Consider the following 22,000-nt stretch of genomic DNA (forward strand, 5'->3'; position numbering starts at 1 on the left):
CAAGTGCCAACACTTTCCAAAAATGTAATAGTCTGGATCAAGATGAGCTAGTTATGCTGAACAGAAACTCCTAGAATACATTTCAAGGAAGCCTCAGGGTAGGATTTCATACAATCTCAGTTCATTAACTATGGATTGTGTCTTTTACAGCTTTGTACTTGTCAGTGTTCTTGATCCCGTTTTTCTTCTTGAGGTATGAAGGACACTTAAGGGAAAGCACATATTATGGGTGAACTTCCACAGAAACAGCAATTGTGCCTAGCCTCCATTTGGACTTCTAAGTGATATCTTCTGGGCAATTTATGCAACTTATTTTTGCCTAATTTCTTCATTTGTAAAATAGAAAAAATAATACCTACCAGATTCACAGGACTGTCATGGGAAAAGCCCTTTGTTTAGAACACTGTATAAACATGTTTTTGTTATCATTATTATTATCATCATCATCATCATCATCATCATCATCATCACAGGCCACAGGAAGGCCAGGGTGCACTGACTACAATCGGAAAAGAAGAGTCTCCAAAAGGACATCACAGAACTTTCTTCAGAGCTCTGGCTCAGTTCACTTGTGCAGTTGTTCAGTAGGAGTGGAGGCAGCGGTGGGGAACCTGTGGCCTCAAGGCCATATGGGGCCTTCTAGATCTTCAAGTGTGGCACTTTGACTGAATCCAAACTTCACAGAACAAATCCCCTTAATAAAAGGATTTTTATTATTTATTAATAAGAGGCCACATGTGGCCTCGAGGCCGCAGGTTTCCCACCCATGGAATAGAGTATACTCATGGTCTAGATCAAGAAAATATCCTCTACATTTTTGCAGGCTGCCCAAAATCCTTTGATGGGCCACAGACTGTGCAGCCTGGTCTAGCTATTCAGTCAATGGATGGATGGATTTGGCCATAAGGAAAAAACAAACAAATCCTGCTCTATTACATTTTCATACCTTGTAGCAGAGATTATAACCCACACCCAAAGTAGAGAACGCATATGACAGATCGAGTCAACAGTAGATCCAGTCAAACTACCTACCATATTTTTATATTTTATTAGTGATAGCAATCATTAGTCATAGTGTTGTAGATATACATGTGAAGCAGCATCTCACTTCCCCGAAGGTCAGCCATCTGGTAACCATTAGAAACATGACAAGAACCTGAAAGTAAGGCCCCTCAAAAAAGACGACTGGTCAGCCAGATATATAGATCCAAAGCTCAGTGTCCTTATTTATAAAATGAGGGGGTTGGACTACATGATCTCTAAAGGTACTTGTTCAGCAGTTTTGGTTTCTCTTTGAAGTTCTACTCATTCTTCCTTCTATTAATATGGTCCTCTTTGTTGTTTACATATTTATTTACTTGGTTTTTATTCAGGGTTTCTCTGTTGACATTTTGGTGTTTTAGTGCTTTAAAAAAAATTCACCGCCCTTGGACATCTCCACCTTCAATCATCAGTGGACAGGGTCCTGATGCTAAACTGTTGCACAGCCTAAACTGTCCTGGTTTTGAGTGATATAAAGGTTGGGTAGGATGGGGTCCCTGATCTGACTAACCTATGTGGAAAAGAAGACTGATCCCAGCTGGGTTCTTAATCCCCTTTCCATCAGGCCCCATGCTTTGTTCTCACATATTTTGTAGCTTGGAGAGCTTTGCATGACAAGTTTTCAGTCCTGTCTGATTCCTTCATCACTATTCTTCCCCTGTTTTTCATGTGTTAGGGGCAGATTCAGTGTCTTCTGTTTCTTGCAAGGTCAGTGAGGGTGAGAGTTGGACATTGACTGCCATGGGGGAATCCCTATAGTCAAATTATGAATAATGAACCAACAAACTGTTGTTGGTATGTGGATTTGGTTGGGAGAGTGGGTCAGGATCTTGAGTGAAAGTTGTAAGTATTTACATTTCTCCAAAATTTAACTCATGAAGTTTTTACTTTGTGTGTGGGTTATATCTTATTATATTGTCAATTCAACTATACTTTTTATATATCTGGCAAATAATTACTTTCTTTTGCAGTTTCAGAGTTATAGAGGTTTATAGAAAGTTTATACTATCCCACCATAGTATTGGTCACATAATTGTTCGACAGAATGAATGTTATGCTAGCATCAATGAAATATTAAAAGAATGAATAATTTCCTTAGTATTTTAGGTAGATCCTTTATGGAAATTATATGCAAAGACATGGCTAAAAATACATGAGATAAGAAGACAAGGAGAACTGTGACCTTTACCAGTAGAGGGAGTACCTGCACCAGTGAAACATAGTTGCATCTAGGTATCAAGTTATCATTCTAATTTATGTACCTGTCCTGTTTCCTCTCTCCACCTCCCACCCCCAGGTGAATTATAAATTCCTTGAGGGAAGTGAATGTGCTCATTGTCTTCTTTGCAGGACTAGCACCCAGCATAGTAATTGCATGTAATAAGTTTTGGTTGAATGCAATGTTGTAAGATTATAAAAGTCCATAAAAGTTAGGCAGTTATTTGAACTTGATTTTGTAAAGTGTAGCATGCACCTGTATTTTTGAGGAGAGGCATGATATGATTAAAGTGGTATTTCTGCAAAACTAGTTTTATCAGTCACATAGAATAGGGACCCCAGGTTGAGGCTGAGTAGACTCTACTTCAGGCAAGTTGGTAGAAGTCTCAACTAAATATTGAGAAGATTTCCTTGATAACTTCCATGAACTACAAAGCATTAGAACCTCTACTGGATTTGTATATTGTTGATTAAATTATATCTCTTAAAAACAAGAAACAAATACAGGAAAACTCCTAGTAATGTAGCCATAAGGCTCTTGTTCCGAAGTGTAACATTCTGGATCAACACCACCAGTGTGAAAAGAAGGACCTACCACATATGCATGTCCTTATATTTATTCTCTCTTCCTCCTGGAAATCTAAGGATGGGAACCATGAGTTTTACATTCATACAGAAAGGTGAAGGGGGACTGCACATAGTCTCCTAGATAAAAATATGAGAGAGTCTTCTTTGACTCCTCCTTTTCCTTCATCCCATGTATCCAATCTGTCACCAACTCCTATCAGCTCTTCCTTTGAAATATTTCTTGGATTCACTCTTTCCTCTCTATTTTTATAGCCATAATGTTGGTCCTGGACCACATTATCCAGTATGATATAATGCTTTCCAACCCTGAGGAAATTGGGACCTAGAGAGATAAAGTGCTGATTAGTTGCAAAGCTAGGCCTAGTATACAACCCTTCACTTCAGCAGCCCCCTGATATGTTTCCCTAATTCCACTTTCTTCCTCTTTCAATTTTTCATGTGAAAGAAGTTAAGTGACTTGCCCAAGGTCATGTTGCTAGAATATGTTGGAGGCTGGATTTGAATTCAGGTCTTCTTGATTCCAGACCCAACAGTCTATCCACTGAACCAAATAATCTTCTTAATCCACAATTGTGATTTTACCACTCCTCTGCTTGAAAAACTTTAGTGGTTCCCCTTTGCCTAACAAGCAAAGTCTAAACTCCCAGGTCTGACACTTAAGGTCCTCTGTAATCAAACTTATAATTTTCAAGTTTCATTTCCCATTGCTCTCCTTCATATACTGTGCACTGTAGCTAAATGCCATAGAAAGTAGTAGCTACAACATAGGGAAATGAAGAGCAGTAGAGATGCTTAGTAATTCATTAGCGAAAAAAATAAAAGAATGGAGCCAGCAATAAAACCCACGGTTTCTAGCCACTCTATATCGTTTGGTTAATAAGTAAGATGAACTAGAAATACTAACACAAAGAGGGAAAATTTAATTTCAAAAGTTTGGCAACAAAATGCTGTTGGTTTTTTGAAAAAAACAACTATAGTGGAAGAAAGAAAAGGATCAAAGATAGGACTTCTGCTCAGAGTGGAAGGGATGATAATAACTGACAAGAGAGAGAAGACAAAGCTACTTGATTTTAATTTCACTTCTTTATTCTCTACCATAGAGACTGACACTTGTACTGCTAAGTATGCAACAAAAATGGCTACTCCAAAGTTGATAGCCTTTTGTAGAACCTTCTTCCATTGGGTAATCAGTACACGTTGGTCATCCTGTGACCTTTGAGGATGATGGTAATGATAACAATGATACAAAAAACATGTTTATATAGTGCTTTCAAACTTAAAAAAGGCTTTCCCCAGGGGCAGCTAGGTGGCGCAGTGGATAGAGCACCAGCCCTGAAGTCAGGAGGACCTGAGTTCAAACCCGGCCTCAGATCAAACACTTGACACTTACTAGCTGTGTGACCCTGGGCAAGTCACTTAACCCCAATTGCTTTAAAAAAAAAAGTTAAAAAAAAAGGCTTTCCCCACTGACAACCCTATGAGTTTGCCTGCTATTATTTTCTCTATTTTCTAAATGAGGAAATTTAGGCAAAAATAAGTTATATGACTAATTGGGCAGCAATGTATAGAGATAGAGACCGGAGGGAGAGAGTCTCAATGATCCTTTTTCTCTTGTCCTGCTAACTAATGGCATTATCTCTGCACTACCCTCCCAAAGTTTAAGTGACAGCAAGGGGTGCCATTCTGGTTCTAGCATTAATAATAACCTTATCGTATTTCAGTTACCCTAGCCTGTGGTAAACTAGTGAATGATATGAAAATAAAACAAAATCTAAAGTATAAATTGAGAATTTTAAGCTCATATATTGAAAGATATTACAATATATTCCATTGGTTTATATACCTCTATCCATTTCCCATTTTCTTCATGAGAGATTCCTACTTCAGGAACAATCCAGAATAAACCATTTGAACAATAGAGTTTGAAGTAAAGATATCATTCAGAAGACCTGAACTTGAGTCCTGGCTGCACTGCTTTCTAGATGTATGGCCTTAGGCAGTCTACTCTTGGAAATCCAAGGGCTATAGATGACATATTGGGGCTTGTCTTTTCAGGGCCAGTCCAAGCACCTCATATTCATTGTGCTAGAGTATAGTGGCTAGAGCCTCTCTGTGATAAGGGCAAGCTGACAGCTTCTCTGTGATAACTACCACATCCAGCTAACAAGTGACAGAAATTAAATACCCCCAAGCTAAAAAGAGAGAAAGTACTGGAAAAGCCACAAGGCAAAGACTAGATCCTGGTCAATATTAAAGACTTGGGGATGGGGGGAAAAATATTAAAGACTTGGGGGAAAGCAATATGCTTTTCTCATCAACCCCCAACTTCTAATCACCAGTCATCAAGAGGAAGTTCAGGTTACTGGATAGTTGTTCAACATATATTTCTTTACTAAAAGTTTACTTTGTGTTAGAGGGGTAGCTAGGTGACACAGGGAATAGAGTGTTGAGCCTGGAGTCAGGAAGACTTATGAGACCCTGAGTTCAAATCTGGCCTCAGACACTTATTGGTCTTAATCACCTTAAGTGACCCTGGGCAAATCACTTAACTTCTCTTTGCCTCAGTTTCCTCATCTGTCAAATGAGCTAGAGAAGAAAATGGCAGACCACTCCAGGATCTTTACCAAGAAGACGGGGTCATGAAGAGTGTCTGAACACAATGAAAGTCACAAGACTAGCTGATAACTAATCATATTTGGGTCTTGGGCAAATCAGTTTATCCCCTGCCCCTCACTCGACTATATGGTTCTCTTATTCTCTGCTCTTTTCCGTCTTGTCCCTAGGACTACTGGCTTTCTCTCCTGTATAAGCGCCTGATTGGACCCAAAGTTCTAGCAGTGCATGTTGCTGGCCTCCAGCGGAAGCCGCGGCCTGGCAGAGTCATCCGCGACAAATTACGCATTTATGCTCACTGCACAAGCCACCACAAGTAAGTCTACCCATAGGTGCCATTTCAGGGGTCCTTTCAGGCTGTTGCTCCTTCACCCTTTTAAGAGCTTCAAGAAAGAACCCAGAATCTGATACTAGAGCCATTTTGGCAGGAATGCCATCAGATCCTATTGATTCTTTTTGATCTTGTTGCTATGCCTACCTCCTACTGTGTTAAAAAATGCTAACAGAATCACTGTACCTGAATGATAGAGGGTTTAAAAATAAACTTACTAAAATGCAAGTTTAAAAACACAAGATTTAAATCAGGTTCATTGAAAACCCACCTTCTCAATCACCCTGAGTTTATTCTTAGAAAGATTTGGAAGTTTCTTGAGCTCTCTGTCTCTTTACTTCATCAATTTCAAAGTATGAAACACCTCTTCTTATGCTCCAAGAGGCTGAGGATGAGACAATAGTATTGCATTTATAAATTTTAGATCCTACACAGAATGGAGATCACTAGACACCTTATAATGAAACTTACTTGGCAAAAAATGCCTACCTTAGTAGGAAATATCACTTTCCAGTTGAAGGAAGAAAATAGACAAACCTGAGAAAGAAAAACCCTTCTCTTAGTGAGGAAACAGAGCATCTCTGAGCATAATGAAAACTTGGGGGTAGGAAAGAGTCACTAGATAGAGCTATTGCACTAGGGTTATCAGAAGATGATCATAGGAGTGCATAGTACAAAGGGCCCTACATGGTCATGTTACAACAGTCACCTCTTCCCCCTACTTGATGATAGAGGAGCCCGGCCCAGTAAATTTCTCATGATAAGAATTTTCAAAGAATCTCTCATACTAGAGGGAACTAGGGGCCAGTTGTCTTGTCTGTAGGCACAATTATCTTTTGTGGATGAATAGAGACTGAACTTGGTCATATGCCAGGTGATTTTCAGCACCCCTTTTGCTCAACAGGAAGCCCTATCCAGGGAGTGACTACTTTATGGCATTTGTTTGTTATTATCAGATCATTACATAAGGAAACATTGTTTTCCTTGTCTCAGTCCCCAGAAGCAACCACCCAAAAGAAGGACCACAATCATAGAGGAGAAAAATAATTTCAATATCTTCTGCCTCCATGGGAAAGCACACTGCCTACATTCTGATCACTCCATATAAGTGGAACAAAAGGGTGGAAACACCTATCTGGGAGGAGAGGGAACCAAACACAATAATGACTTAAGAAGTGGGTTGAAACTTGGTAAGAAAGATTAAAATTGATTTTAGGAAGGTAATTTATGTCAGACTATAAGTTTCTGGCCCTGAATTGGTCTGTGGTTTTCTCATAATCAGTTAGAGAATGTGTTTAGCAAAGAATAATGATGAAGTATATATAATCTTTGCAAATCTGGACTTTGAAAGGTACCACATTCTAGTTTAATATTCTTACTAATGGATAAATGTATTAGAAGTGCTCTTTGTGGCCATTCATTCTGCAACTGCTTTCTATCAGTCTGGCAGCTAAGGAAAGTATATGGGACCTGTATTGGAAGAATCTGGCTTGGGTAGTATCCAGGAGAATAGTTCATCCGTGATGGTAGGCCTTGGAGTCTACAGCATCGCCACATTCCAAGTTTCATTCTAAGCACCTCAGCAAAACTGATTCTTTCATCCATTCATTTATTCATTCATCCATTATTTGTACACTCCTTGAAGTCAGATTACAGGATGATACAGTAGAAGTTTAGTCTAGTGCTTTCCAACCTTCTTGAGTATAAGAACCCCTTTTTACATAAAAAAAAATTCGGAGCTTCTCCTATTTGGTAGCAATTGTATATTAGTATGTTTTGATTATTAAAATGTTGATTTTAAGGGAATTTTTATTTTATTGATCAGACCAGTATCTAATACATTTGAAAACAGTAATACACGTGTATGGGACATTATTTAGTCAATCCAAAAAGCATATTTAATTATATAGAATTATTTAATGAGAATGACCCCTAATTCCACTGCCTTAAGGGGTGCTCAGTTCCTAGGCTGGGAACCACTGATCCAGTCCAGCCTTCTGGTTTTATAGACAAGGAAACTGAGACCCTGAGAGATGATAGTGACTTGCATAAGGTCACACAGATAGAAGTGGCAGAGCTAGGATTTGAACCCATACGCTGTAACTCTAAATTCAGTGCTTTCTATTCCACTACTTGTCACAGTACCATGCACACAGTAGACACAATGATAAATGCTTGTTGAATTGAATTCATGCAGAAAACATGTTTGTTTGTTTGTTTCTGTGTTTGTTTGTTTGTTTTGAGGCAATCGGGGTTAAGTGATTTACCCAGGATCACATAGCTAGTAAGTGTCTCAGGCCAGATTTGAACTCAGGTCCTCCTGACTCCGGGCCACTGCACCATCTAGTTCCCCCTCATGCAGAAAACATTTTTAAGCATCTGCTATGTGCTAAGTACTGAAGAAATAAGTACAATTTGGTTTCTGCTCTCAAGAAGTTGGATATAAGAAGTAGTAAGGAGAAAAAAAGACATCTACATATAAATAAAGTACTAATTCAAATATAAGTGCATAAGGCATGAATAAAGTACTGTAAAATCAGATAAGAAAGAAGTCCATTCCAACTGGAGAAATCTGAAAAGGATTCAGAGAGAAGGTGGCATTTAAGTTGGACCTTGAAGGGTGGCTGGACAGAGGCAGGGAGGGGAGAATGTCCCCGTCAAGGAAGACAAGGAGAGCAAAGGTATGGAGGCAAAAGAATATGAGATATGCTTGGTAGACAAATAAGAGTGTATGAGGGGAGTGTGAGTGTAAAATAAGGCTAAAAATCTTGAAGCCAGATTGGAGGGCCTTATAAGCCAAGCTGAGGGGTTACTTATTTATTTAGTCAACAGTGAGAAACTTGGGTAAGTCCACTTACACAAGCAATCAACAAGCATTTATTAAACGTCCATAATGTGCCAGGCACAGAGCTAATGTCTTTGTTAGATCATTAGAAAGCCAGTGTTAATCTGCAGTTGTATCTGGGCCCCTGTGATACCACTAGCTCAGTCACTGGTCTTCAGAAGGTGGTGGACTGTTACAGAGGACAGAGATGCTGATGAGGTGCAGCAGGTCTACCAGAAATCACACTGAATGAAGAAGCGATGAACGTAAGCTCTGGCTTGAGCTCTGCCATCAGCAAGGTCAGGGATGTCCCGGTTTTTTCACTGGTGGGCCATGTAATCAGAAAGCTATATGTATGGGGCCTGCATGATTTTTTTCCTAATTACAATTACTAATTGATCCAAGACAACTAGCAAGACACCTGGCTACCTATTGTCTATAGGTTGACAATAATAACAGCAAGCAGGCAGTTAGTAGCTACTGACTTACCAGTACATGTGTTCTACCTAATTAAGTAAAAGCGGATTTGTTAAAAGTCTAAAGCATGCCATATCCTGAAGTCAGTCAAGTTAAATCTGTCCCAAGGGCCACATGTTGGACTCCAGCACTCTGTAATGTTGAATAAGCATTTTCCATCACTAGTATTGGAAAAATTTTATTTCTCCATTTACAGTCTTCCAAGAATGTTGAGAATTCCTTAGAAACAAGTCCTAGATAAATAGGAAGCTGTATTTTTATTATCCTAAGAATTAAAAAGCCGGCTTCCCCACAGTCCTCTACCCAAATCCTTTCTTTGAGAAACTGTGCTACTGTGATGTTTAGATACAAAAATCCCACACATGCTTATTTCTGTCTAACCTTATTGACCTGTCCACACAGTCTTAATAAAAGCTCTAAGAAGTAAGTCTTGAAGATGGCGGAGGGAAAGCAGTGACTTGCTAGAGCTCTCCCCCAAACCCCTCCAAATACCTACAAAAAATAGCTCTAAACAAATTCTAAAGCAGCAGAACCCACAAAAAAAGAGTAAAACAAATTTCCAGCCCAAGACAACCTGGATGGTTGATCAGAAAGGTATATCACACTGGGCTGGGAAAGCAGCACAGTTCAGCGTGGGCGCGCAGGGCCCAGAGACCCTGGAGCGGGCCTCAGAGGACTGAATCGCAGGCAGCTGTGGTGGTTTCCAGACTTCTCAACCCACAAACACCAAAGACAACTTAGAAGGTCAATGGGAAAAGTCTGTTACTGCGGTGAGAGAAGAAGCTAGATCTCAGCCGCCCCGAGGGCAGCAGTTGGCTTCTGAGCTTCTGGCCCACAGACTGAGGGGGAATCGAGTGGCTGATCAGAGGGGGATTGCAAGGATCTCTTTGCCAGGGCTGAGGCAGGAATCTCTTGCTTTACCTGTGCTTGGATCTGGGTCACAGTTCTGAGGGGCGGTCCTGGGGTGAGGAGGAGTGGTGGCCTGGTGGAACTTGTTGTGGCGGCGGAGAGAAAACACCTCGCCCCTTATCATAGCACCTTGGAAGAACTGATACTTTTCAGGTCCCTAGCAGTATCTCTGAAAACAGCTGTACAAACCCCCAAAGCTTGGGACAGTACATTCCCCACATTGGAAACAAACTCTTACCTTAACAAAGAGTTTAAAACTCAAGTAATTGGTTGGGATTGTAAGCAAGCAGCGCAAAAAGAGTCCGACTATATTATCTTACTTTAGTGACAAAGAAGATCAAAACATACAACCAGAAGAAGATAACAAAGTCAAAGCTCCTACATCCAAAACTTCCAAGAAAAATATGAATCAGTCCCAGGCCTTGGAAGAGCTCAAAAGGGATTATGAGAAGCAAGTAAGAGAAGTAGAGGAAAAACTGGGAAGAGAAATGAGAGTGATGCAAGAAAATCATGAAAAGCAAGTTAACAGCTTGCTAAAGGAGACCCAGAAAAATACTGAAGAAAATAACACCTTAAAAAATAGCCTAACCCAAATGGCAAAAGAGGTCCAAAAAGCCAATGAAGAGAAGAATGCCCTAAAGAGCAAAATTGGACAAATGGAAAAGGAAGTCCAAAAGATTACTGAAGAAAATACTTCCTTAAAAATTAGAATAGAGGAATTGGAAGCTAGTGCCTTTATGAGAAATCAAGACACTGTAAAACAAATCCAAAAGAATGAAAAATTAGAAAAGAATGTGAAATATCTCATTGGAAAAACAACTGACCTGGAAAATAGATCCAGGAGAGAGAATTTTAAAATTATTGGACTATCTGAAAGCCATGATCAAAAAAAGAGCCTAGACATCATCTTTCAAGAAATGATCAAGGAAAACTGCCCTGATATTTTAGAACCGGAGGGCAAAATAGAAATGGAAAGAATCCACTGATCTCCTCCTGAAAGAGATCCCCAAAGGAAAACTCCTAGGAATATTGTAGCCAAATTCCAGAGTTCCCAGGTCAAGGAGAAAATATTACAAGCAGCCAGAAAGAAACAATTCAAGTATTGTGCAAACACAAGCAGGATAACACAAGATTTAGCAGCTTCTACATTAAGGGACCGCAGGGCATGGAATATAATATTCCGGAGGGTAAAGGAGATAGGACTACAACCAAGAATCACCTACCCAGCAAAACTGAGTATAATTCTTCAGGGGAAAAAATGGTCATTCAGTGAAATAGAGGACTTTCAAGCATTCTTGATGAAAAGACCAGAGCTGAATAGAAAATTTGACTTTGAAATACAAGACTCAAGTGGAACATGAAGAGGTAAACAGGAAAGAGAAATCATAAGAGACTTAATAAGGTTGAACTGTTTACATTCCTGCATGGAAAGATGATATTTGTAACTCATGAGACCTTTGTCAGTATTGGGGTAGTTGGAGGGAAAAAATTATATGTATGTAGATAGATAGATAGATAGATAGATAGATAGATAGATAGATAGATAGATAGATGGTTGGATAGATAGAGGGCACAGGGTGAGTTGAAGATGAAGGGGCCATATCTGGAGAATAATTAAGGGGTGAGAGAGGATTATATTAGGAGAAAGAGAAAGGGAAAGGTAGAATGGGGTAAATTATCTCACAAAAAAAAAACAGAAAAGAAGAGGCTCTTACAGTGGAGGGGAACCGGGGAAAGGTGAGAGGAAATGAGTGAATCTTATTCTCATAGGATTTGACTTAATTGGGTGTGGAAATCTGTCTTACCCTACAGGAAAATAGGAGGGGAAGGGGACAAGAGAGTAGGGGGATGATAGAGAGGAGGGCAGACTGGGAAAAGGGATAATCAGAAGCAAATACTTCTGAGGAGGGAAGGGTCAAAAGAAAGAATAGAATAAATAGGGGGGCAGGATAGGATTAAGGGAAATAGAGTTAGTTTTTCACAGCATGTCTGCTATGGAAGTATTTTGCATAACGGCACAAGTATAGCCTATATTGAGTTGCTTGCCTTTTCAATGAGGGTGGGTGGGAAGGGAGGAAGGGAAAGAATTTGGAACCCAAAGTTTAAAAAAACGTATGTTTAAAAAAAATGTTTTCACATGCAACTGGGAAATAAGAAATACAGGAAATGTGGTACAGAAATCTATCCTACCCTACAGGAAAATAGAAGGGGAAGGGGGGAAGAAATAGCAGGGAAAACAGACTAGGGGAAGGGGTATTCAGAATGCATGCCATCTTGGGGTGGGGCTAGGGGCAAGATGGGGTGAAAATTTGGAACTCAAAATCTTGTGTAAGTAAATGTTGAGAACTAAAAATTTAAAAAATAAATTTAAAAAAAAGAAGTAAGTCTTCTTTTCCCCTGAGAATTAAAAAGAACTTCATAGTAGTGATAGAAGGAGACACATTCACAAGACAACTAATAGTTCAGTTATTTTGTGTATGGTGCTGATGAAACCTGATGTGAGCTAGTTAGCATTCCTTTATGTGAAACTTCCCTATTTCTGTTGAAGGCTTTATCATTCTCCCAGCCATCTACAATAACATTTGCCAGCTTGGGACCATCCTTGATTCTTCACTTTCCCTGAAAGCCCGTATCTGGGTAATTGTTGGATCTTGTCAATTCTACTTCCCAAAATCTCACATGCTTTGTTTTCAGATCCTCATTACCTTTTGCTTAGACTATTAGAAGACGTTCCTAAGGTCTTGTAAGCCCTTTACTTAGACTATTACAAGATCTTCCTTACTCTAAGTCTCTCCCTTCCACAATCCATTCTCCACACAACTACCAAGGTAATCTTCCTAAGGCACAGATCTGGCCAGGTCAATCTGCTACTCACCTTCAGCACATCCCTATTGCCTTAAAAAAAAAAAAGAAAAGAAAAGAAAAGAAAAGAAAAGAAAAGAAAAGAAAAAGAAATGTCCTGGCATTTAATGCCCTCCACAATCTGAATCCAACATAACTTTTCAACTTTATTTCATATTACTCCCCATTACATACTCCACATTTCAGCCAAACTGAATTAAATTAAATTGAATTCCATAGCTAGACACTGCACCCCAACATTCAAAGTGCATGATCTTTGGCTTAAGAGAGACTCAAGAGGGATTGAACATAGATAACCCCAAATCACTCAAAGCAATTTACTTCCTAATAGTAGATCTGAAGTCATCTTCATTTACAAAGAACAGTATTCATTACGGTTAGAAGAGACCTCAGAAATCATCTAATCTAACCTCCCAATTTCAGAATCCCTTCTGCAGCCTCCATCTGGCCTATGCTTGAACACTTCCTGTGACAAGAAGGCATCCTTCCTGTTCCATTGTTGGACTTACACCTATTTTAAAGTTCTCCCTAATAATTGACTTATGAGGAGAAAAGGGTCATGCACTGACCCAGGCAGGTGCTTCTCTGCATCTTGCTCTTATGTTAACAAATGACCAGAAATCTGGGAGGGTGGCAGTTCCCTCCCTAGATCCACTTGTGGCAGGAATAAGCAAGTTTTGACTAGAAAACCTCTGAGAACAAACCATCTTTTAAAGATATTGTATGTTTCTGGGGAGGAAAAAAGGCCCCTAGCCAAGCTCAGAACTGACCGGAACTTAGTAGATTTTGAAGCAAACTAGAGCCTTTTGGGGTTCAAGTTCGTTTATTCTTGGCAAAACAGAACTTCTTGTTTCTCAGAAGAAAAAAAGAGGCCTCATAAAAAAGGTTCCTGAGGCTTCTTGGACATCAAATGGCTCTTACAAAACAATATTTTGATGAGTTAAGTGTAAATGAATCAGAAACATGTGGATTAAATTTCCCTTAAAATACACAGGGGCTTCAAAATTAAGAGGAAAAAATGTCTGGCAAAACATGACCTGACTCTTACCAAAAAGAGTTTGAAATAGACTTGGAGACAATGGACAAACCTAGATTTCACAGAGGTTGACCTAACACTGGGTTTGTCCATTGCTCCCCAAGCACCTTCCTCCATTTCCCTCCCAATCTTTTCAGCCTTGTGGGAGGCCTTTACACAAAGACTGTTTGGTATCTGGAGGTCATCTGGTGTTTGTCCCACCTGATGTCCTCCACCTCCTCTGTCCAGGATATTTCAATCCCAGTCTTCCATCCCTGGACTCACTCCTCACTCCCACCCATGGCAACACAGGGGAAATGTCAAGCAGGGAAAGAGCGGCTAGAGGAGATGAACTCCAGATACTGAGATTCTCTTCTGGTGAAAATGTCCTAACCATAAATGAGGCAGAGGCGGAGGAAATTCAACACAGACCACTTCTCCCAGGAAGTTTTATTAGCTAAAATAATAAAAGCAGATGGTATAATATATATACATATAATTTATAATATATAACACATATATAATTTATTATAATAAAAGGACAAAAGGCCAAGGTGGGACCAATTAGCCCCATTCCCTGAGAGAAAAATAGTTCTTCAAAGATTTATTTCAGGGGTTCAGAACAAATATTCTGGGGATCTAACTTCTCCCTATACTCTTTATTTGGGCTATGCTCACAAAACTATGAAGGTATCTTAAAAGCCATAAAGTCAACTCTCATACCTTTAGAACTGTGCAACCAACAAAACTTTTTTCTTAACTTCTGGCAGAAAGTCAAGGAGATGCATCGGGCAGATGGGCTTACTCTTAATACCAGTCCTATTCTGGCTAAGGTACATACTGTGAAAAGTTCTGTACATTGCCACCTGGACTGGCTTTCTGCAAGGGTTGGCCTCCTGAGAGAACTCATGGGAAAGGAGCAGGAAGACTGCCAAGCAGCTTGACAAGGCAGATTTCCCTATAACTGTGCAGTGACTTCAGGTTTCCCTCCCACCCACCACTTCCTCTGATCCTACCATTATCCCTGAAGACTCATTCTACTCTATTTCTATAGATGATAACTAGTAAATGCAATCCAATCACTCTCTCCTTCTCTACTAAAATGTGAAAGAAGAGTCTGGTGACAATCAAAAAAGAGAATTACTCTAGTCTTGGCTAAAAAGGGCATCCATTGGTCCAATATTTCTTGCTTTTGCTCACAAGCCTAATTTCCTTTTTACCATAACTAAATGGAATCCCCAGACTTGGCACTCATCCAAACCAAGCCTTCAGTCCATCTACCAGTAATACCTACTAATGGTGCAGTAGGTAGAGTTACGGATTTAGAGTCAGAGAACCTGGATTCAAATCCTGCCCTTGTGACTCAACCTCTCTGAGTTGAGGTATACTTATCTGGAAAACTAGGAGGATTGGGATAGATGGCTTCACAGATTCCTTACAGCTTTTCATCCATGATCCAAGAATGCACTGTTTTTTCTCATGTGAAGAAGATAGCACAACTGCCAATAAGATGTGTTATATTAGAAAAAACTGAACTTGGCATCAGAGTGCATGGTTTCAAATCCCAGTTCTGTCTGGGGACAGCTAGGTGGTGCTGTAGTGCACAGAGTGTTGGGCCTAGACTTGAAAGACTCCTCTTCCTGAATTCAAATGTGGCTTAGACACTTACTAGTTTTGTGACCCTGAGCAAGTCACTTAACCCTGTTTACCTCAGTTTCCTTTTCTATAAAATAATATGGAGAAGAAAATGGCAAACCACTCCATTATCTTTGCCAAGAAAACTCCAAATGGGGTCACAAAGAGTCAAACATGACTGAAACTACTCAACAGCAACAATAATGCTTTATGACCTAAAAAAAAAAATCACTTCTCTTTGGATCTAAAGTTTCCTCATCGGTAAAATGAAGGGATTGGACTAAATGATTTCTAAACTCTCTCAGTTTTAACCTTCTTTGACTCTGGAGTTGCCTTCTGGTAATAGCAGTGGCCTACTCTATGCCATCCATATTCTCTCACCCAGGTCCCTGTGACCACAACATGCATTTTTGAGAGGGTGGACTAACTGCTTGGGGATAGTTTTCCTTCCTATGAAACTGCCTCCTGTCCCTTTGGAGATTTCACTTTGCCCTTTCTTGTGAAAATTGTGGCGTTGTGCTTTTGGGTTGCTGATCAACTTGCTTCCCAAGTTTCTAATCACTTTATTAACCCTAACAAAAAAAGTATATTCCCCCCCCAAAAAAGTGTTGAATATCCTGTCATGGTTGCATTGTACCAACCCAAGCTCTAGGTCTCTTGCATATAGAAATGGAGTCCTTCTAGGCTTCCAAATCCCCTATCCTACTCTCCAGATTTCTTCCTTTGCTTGTCTTTCTTCCCCTTGTAGCTCCCTCCCCAAGTCTCTCACTACTTTCTATCACTGTTTTTCTCTTTTTCTTTTTTGTTTCCTTTCCTTGAATATCTCTTTCTTCTTTTTTTTTGTCCCTCTTCCTTAATTGGCCATAATACAGAATTGAAGATGTTATTTTAATTGATTTAGTTACTGCACTAAGTTTCACGTTCCTTGTTCTTTATGTTAGAAGAGGATAAGTTAAATGTTTTACATGAAATAATGTAAAACAAATGATAATAAATTTTTTTACAGTTTTCCTATTTCCCATAATAGATTTTTTGGTCATTTAGTGATTCTAGAGAGAAAGGTTCCTAGTCATGTAATAGTGTGCAATAATCCAGACAAGTCTATGGAAACATCCATTCACACCTGTTCAAATATTTTATCCAAACTTTAATATTGTGATCTTTTATCTAACCCTTAGATGATAAGTGCTAGTACTATGTTGAGGGGCTCTGAATAATTTAAATAAAAGATGGGATTCTTCACTTAAACAGTTCACAATTTAATAGATGTCTCTTTGATACAGAAAAGCAGACATAATGAATTCCACCACCCACCCCCAAATCAGTAGGTGACTTAATTGAGAAAGGGAGATGTTTAGGAAAAACAAAAATAAAAATGCTTTTATAAGATTTAAGTTTTTTGTTTGTTTTCTTTCTCTGTAGAAACAAACTGTAAGATTATGGAAGAATGGAGGGCAATTTTAAGAATAAAAGACAGCTTAAGATAGGCTGATGGGGAAGCAGAGATGATCTGAAATGCAATAGCAATAAATGAGGTGGTGGGGGAAGCAAGTTCCTCATGGGACAAGAAAATGACAAACCCTTCTTGTCTCCAAAAAGTATTCTGCAGTCAAGGACCTTAAATAGCCTAACACTTTACTCTTTGGCTTCTTAGCATCATAAAATATTAAATGGAACCCTAAAAGTAATCTAAATCAACCCTCTAATGCTCTAGAAGAGGAAACCAAAACCAAGACAGCTGATGTGACTTGCCCAAGGTTAATGACAAGACTAGGTCTAGACCCCAAGTCTTCACATTCCCAAGCCAATACTCTTTCCAGTCTGAAGAGTTTAAAAGAAAACTCTTTTATTTTTTAAAAATCTCTAGGTTTCTTGAAATCTGCCTCTACATCATGGAGGGTGGGGAGCACCTCACTGACATCCTTGTTTTAATATTCTCCCTTCTGTCTTCCTGGATCATAGCCACAACTACGTCCGTGGGTCCATTACACTATACATTATCAATCTTCATCGATCAAGAAAGAAAATCAAACTGGCGGGAACACTCAGGGACAAGATTGTTCACCAGTATCTCCTGCAGCCCTATGGGCAGGACGGGCTCCAGTCAAAGTGAGTGAACTCTTTTTAGTGGAAGATGGCTCTGATCTCAATAGGATGTATATAAGAAATTCAAGTGTCCTAAAATAGCTCAGGAGAATGGCACTGCTACTTCTCTCTGCAATGCAGTCAGCCCAGCATCCTATGCCAAGCCCCCAAAAGAATCCCAAACTCCTGGCATAGAGCATTGACAGCTTTTGGTCTCTACCAGCAGGAAGCACCCTGGCTGGAGAGATGGGAGGCTTGGCCATGGGGAAATCAAAACATCTAAGGAGGAAGGCCTCAAGAAGGGGTAACAACCCACTGTACAGAGTGGGGAGGCATTTCCATTCATTCCTAATGTTTAGCAAGTTTAACAAAGCTGTAAACTTGCAGCAGGTGGTTTGCACACCCACAGCTGCCCACAAACATTTGTGCAATAATTGTTCACTGTGGGGCTTGCATTTGGCTTCCAACTGCACAAAAAAAAGGACTAACTTATGGAAGTTGCTTACTGAGACAACTTTGTCCCCATGACGTCTTGGTCTTCATGCAGTAGCCATCCTCTTCTGATCATTTGTCTGCTGGTTCTACTTTCATGTATTCTATTTTTCTCTCTTTCCAGTCATATGTATAACATTCAGGCACATTTCAGGGTACTTTCCCTCTCTTTTTCCTACCAATCCGTGACTATTTTTTAAGAACCTACTGTTGGCTAGGCACCGTAATAGGCACTGAGGTTAGAAAACAATTCAAACAGAAGTAGTAGGGGACCCAGAAAACCTGGGTCTGGCCCCAGCCCTGGCATTTGCTTACTACATAACCTTGAGTTAGTCACTCACAATCCCTGATCCTCAATATCCTTGTCTTTAAAATGGAGACAACAATCTCTGCCCTGCCTCCTTCACAAAGTGAGGATCAAATGGGGTAATAAATGTGAAATTCTTTTGTAACCTAAAAACTATACACAGAGCTACAGGATGGTGATCACCTCCTGGTTCACTCTCTGCATACCTAGTATTCATCTGCATCCTCTTTTGGCCATCCTGAGTGTTCTTATTAATTATTGCCAATACTGTTTTTGCTCTGCCTACCCCATTTGTCCTTATCCAGTCCAGGAGCCTTATTCTGATATTACTGGAAGCCTTTGACAAGTCATTGCTGGCCTTTATAGGACCAGAAGCCTGTGGCTAGTTTCCTTTGCACTCTGTCATCTGCGTATGAAGTTAGTGCGATGCCCTCCCACCACCACAGCCCTGTGGCAGTCCTTGGTGAATAAGACAATAAATGAGGACCCAGTGCTGCCACTGGGGTGGGTGAGGGTGACTTTTTAGCCCTGATTTATACCACTGTCCCAGAACAAAATTAACCTTAAAAGTAGAGTCTCCAGAGAGATTCAACACCAGAAAGATGAGACCACCTGTGAGGGCCAGATGGATCATGGAAAGAACATGGGCTGCAGAGTCAGAAGATGCAGGTTTGAGTCCTCGCTAAGTAGGCCAGTCATGTCTCCTCTCTAGTTTCTTTATTTGTAAAATGGGGGTAGGAATAACTGTGCTATCTCCCTTCCAGGGCTGTTGGAGGGTGGAGGGGGAAGGCTCTTCATAAATTGGAAAGAGATCCCAGGGAAGCCTAAAAAGGATATGAACCCATTTGAGAAAACCAGCAGTGACCTGCTCAGCCTGAGGAAGACAACCCAACTTGCTTTGTGAAAGTTGCTTCATTTTACCTATGATTGTCTAGTAGCCAAAATGCATTCTATTAACTTTAGTTACTCCCATAATCATGGTAACTCCTTCCTCTACTTTCCAAACTGTCATAACATCATGTTTAGTTACAGGTCCTATAAAGGTACACTTGATAATACCCTCTGTGACTAACTGTATGACATGTATGTGTGGTGTGGTAGAAACAACACTAGATTGTAAATCAGAAGACCTAGTTTCTTATACCAATTAGCTGTATGAACTTGGGTTAGTCTCCGTCTTCCTGGATCTCAGTTTACTAATCTATAAAATGAAACTGTTGGTCGTTAACCTCTTAATATTCTTTTACTCAAGTTTATGTAATGCCACCCAGGAATGTAAGTGCCCAGGAAGATGCCATATCATATAAATGTCTCTGCATCACTCAGCAAATTGAGCCTGCTCAGTAAACACTAAACAAGAAAATAGGAAGTCTTGGGATGAGATGTTTCACAAGAAGGGTGTGGTCCTGGGTATAGCAGACTAAAATGAAATTTGAAAGAAAATGCTAGGAAATGATTTAAGTCCTTTGATGTCCCTCACTCCTTTATGTCCCTTCTGGGACCAGATTCTGTTGTGCTCATTTTGTGCAGCAACATGAACCCTTATAGCTCTTAGCTGTAAACAGGGAGTCAAGGACCCTACGAAGAAGACCAGAGCATGGTCAGTATTATCATCCAGAGAGACAGCAGGAACAGAGTGTATATATGGTAAATAAATTGCCCCTAAATCACCACCAGCCTTTCTTTTCGACAGCTATGAAGTTGGTCATTTCAGGCTATGACCTAGAGAATAGAGAGATACTGGTGTTATTTCATTGAGAACACAGGGAGAAGAAACTGGGAACTCCACAGAGTTCTTCTCTAAGTATAGCTAACAATATTGGGATTCATGAAATGAAATCTTGAGACCTTTAAGACTCTCTGGGGTCTCATAGAATAAGCAAACACACCTGCTAAGGTAAGGTATAGCTGTACAGGTTTATAATAAATTTCATCCCATACCATTTCAATGGATAAACCATAGAGAAGATAGATCTCTCCCAAGACAAAGGGATACAACCACAAGACCCACTTATCCAGACTACAGAAAATGATTCAACTCCCCACATAAGAAAAGTTTTGATTCTGAAAATCAAATTAATCTGAGGACTAAGTTCTCCAAAGGAAGCAGGGGAACAATGCCTTGGTAAACTGGAACTTGTCCAGAAGACAGTGAACAAGACGGTGAAAGGTCTGGAAATCATGTCCTGGAAGAAACCATTTAAGGAACTAGATTTATTTAGTGAAGAAAACAGTCAACTAAGGAAAGAAATGGTAGCTCTCTTCACATATTTGGAAGGCTCTTATGTAGAGGAGGACTAGGGTAGAAGCAAAGGATTGGTGGTGTAGAGAAGCAGAATTCACACCAACACAATGGAGACCTTTACGATAAACAGAAATGGAATATTTCAATTAAATAGAAATGGTTGTCTGCCAACAATGCTGTCAAAGAGTCTTTGCTGGTAAGAAGCTGAGTTGAATGTTGAGAGATATTCTGTTTTTTCTTGGACCTAGAGCTGAAAGGACACTTCATGACCATTCATCTGGCCCAGCACCTTCATTCTACAGATCAGTATCCCATGGTTCACAGAGTTTAAACGATTTGTCAAGATCACATAAGTCATCAGTAGCAGAAACAGGATTTGATCCCAGATCCTCAGCCTCCAAATTCAGTGCAACTTAGAACGTGCTGTGCTGCCTTTACTAAGATCCTTTGTTTCTTTCCATTTGACCCCAGAGTTTTTCCCCCTGGAGCTAGTGTTAGCCATAGTTAACTTCATAGCTGCCTTCTTTTACCACACAAAGGCAGCATGTGAGGCTGTTGAGGAAGGAAGAGCCAACTGTAGCTGCTGGGTACACTCTGAAAGAGTATTCTATTGTCTGAATTTCTAGTTGCCCCTCCTAGACCCAGAGCCTCTCCTCTTCCTTGGCCTCTGCAGTGTAGGCAGATCAGTTGTTGGGAAAAGAGCTACAGAAAAGTCCTTCTCACCCCATTTGTGTAATCCTACATTAGTCATCTAATATGTATTTACTCAGGGCAACTCTTCATCTCTAAGAGGGAGAGAATCAGCTCCACCTTTATTAATAATCCAAATGCCAATCTTCTTTTTCTTATGTGAACAGACATCAACAAATACCATCCCAGTGGTATTGAATTCCTTCTGCATAATTATCATCTCCAGCATCTTTAAGCAATCCTTTCTTGAGATAAAACATTAAGGAGAAGTTGTCTCATTTAAGAGAACCAACTTACTTCAGGAAAAAAGACAGAAATGAAAACCTTCCATGGGGAGAAGTAAAAGTATGTACTAAGAACAGGTGCTCTGTCAACCCCCCAGTGCTCTTCTCTCTATGTCCCTTCCAATTCCATTTGCAGGGAAAACAATCCAGAAAATTAGAAAAGAAGGAAACAACTTTCATCACTTTGGCTATTCCATTCTGACTGTCTGACCTGAGGGAATCAGCAGATGCACAGAATCATAAGGATGGAATAACCTTTAAAGGTCATGCAGTCCATTCCCCTATCTTCAGAGAAGGCTCAACCATCTGGACAGAAGGGTATCTATCTTTTTTTAAAGACCTCTGGGAAAGGAGATTCCATAACCTAAGTTGGTAACTAACTTC

General features: G+C 39.9%; 1 protein-coding gene across 1 annotated transcript in view; it reads left to right on the forward strand.

The window, feature by feature from the left end:
- Nucleotides 1-22,000, forward strand: part of HPSE2 (heparanase 2 (inactive)) — a 703,572-nt gene that overhangs the window by 657,957 nt on the left and 23,615 nt on the right. Inside the window, exons 10-11 of the mRNA XM_027857706.1 lie at nt 5,631-5,776; nt 17,476-17,622. Of these exons, the coding sequence (XP_027713507.1) occupies nt 5,631-5,776; nt 17,476-17,622 (293 nt within the window). The remainder of the gene's footprint in view (nt 1-5,630; nt 5,777-17,475; nt 17,623-22,000) is intronic.

The sequence above is a fragment of the Vombatus ursinus genome, unplaced genomic scaffold (genome assembly GCF_900497805.2).
Source record: "Vombatus ursinus unplaced genomic scaffold, bare-nosed wombat genome assembly UNPS02000749.1, whole genome shotgun sequence".
Classification (NCBI taxonomy): Eukaryota; Metazoa; Chordata; class Mammalia; order Diprotodontia; family Vombatidae; genus Vombatus; species Vombatus ursinus.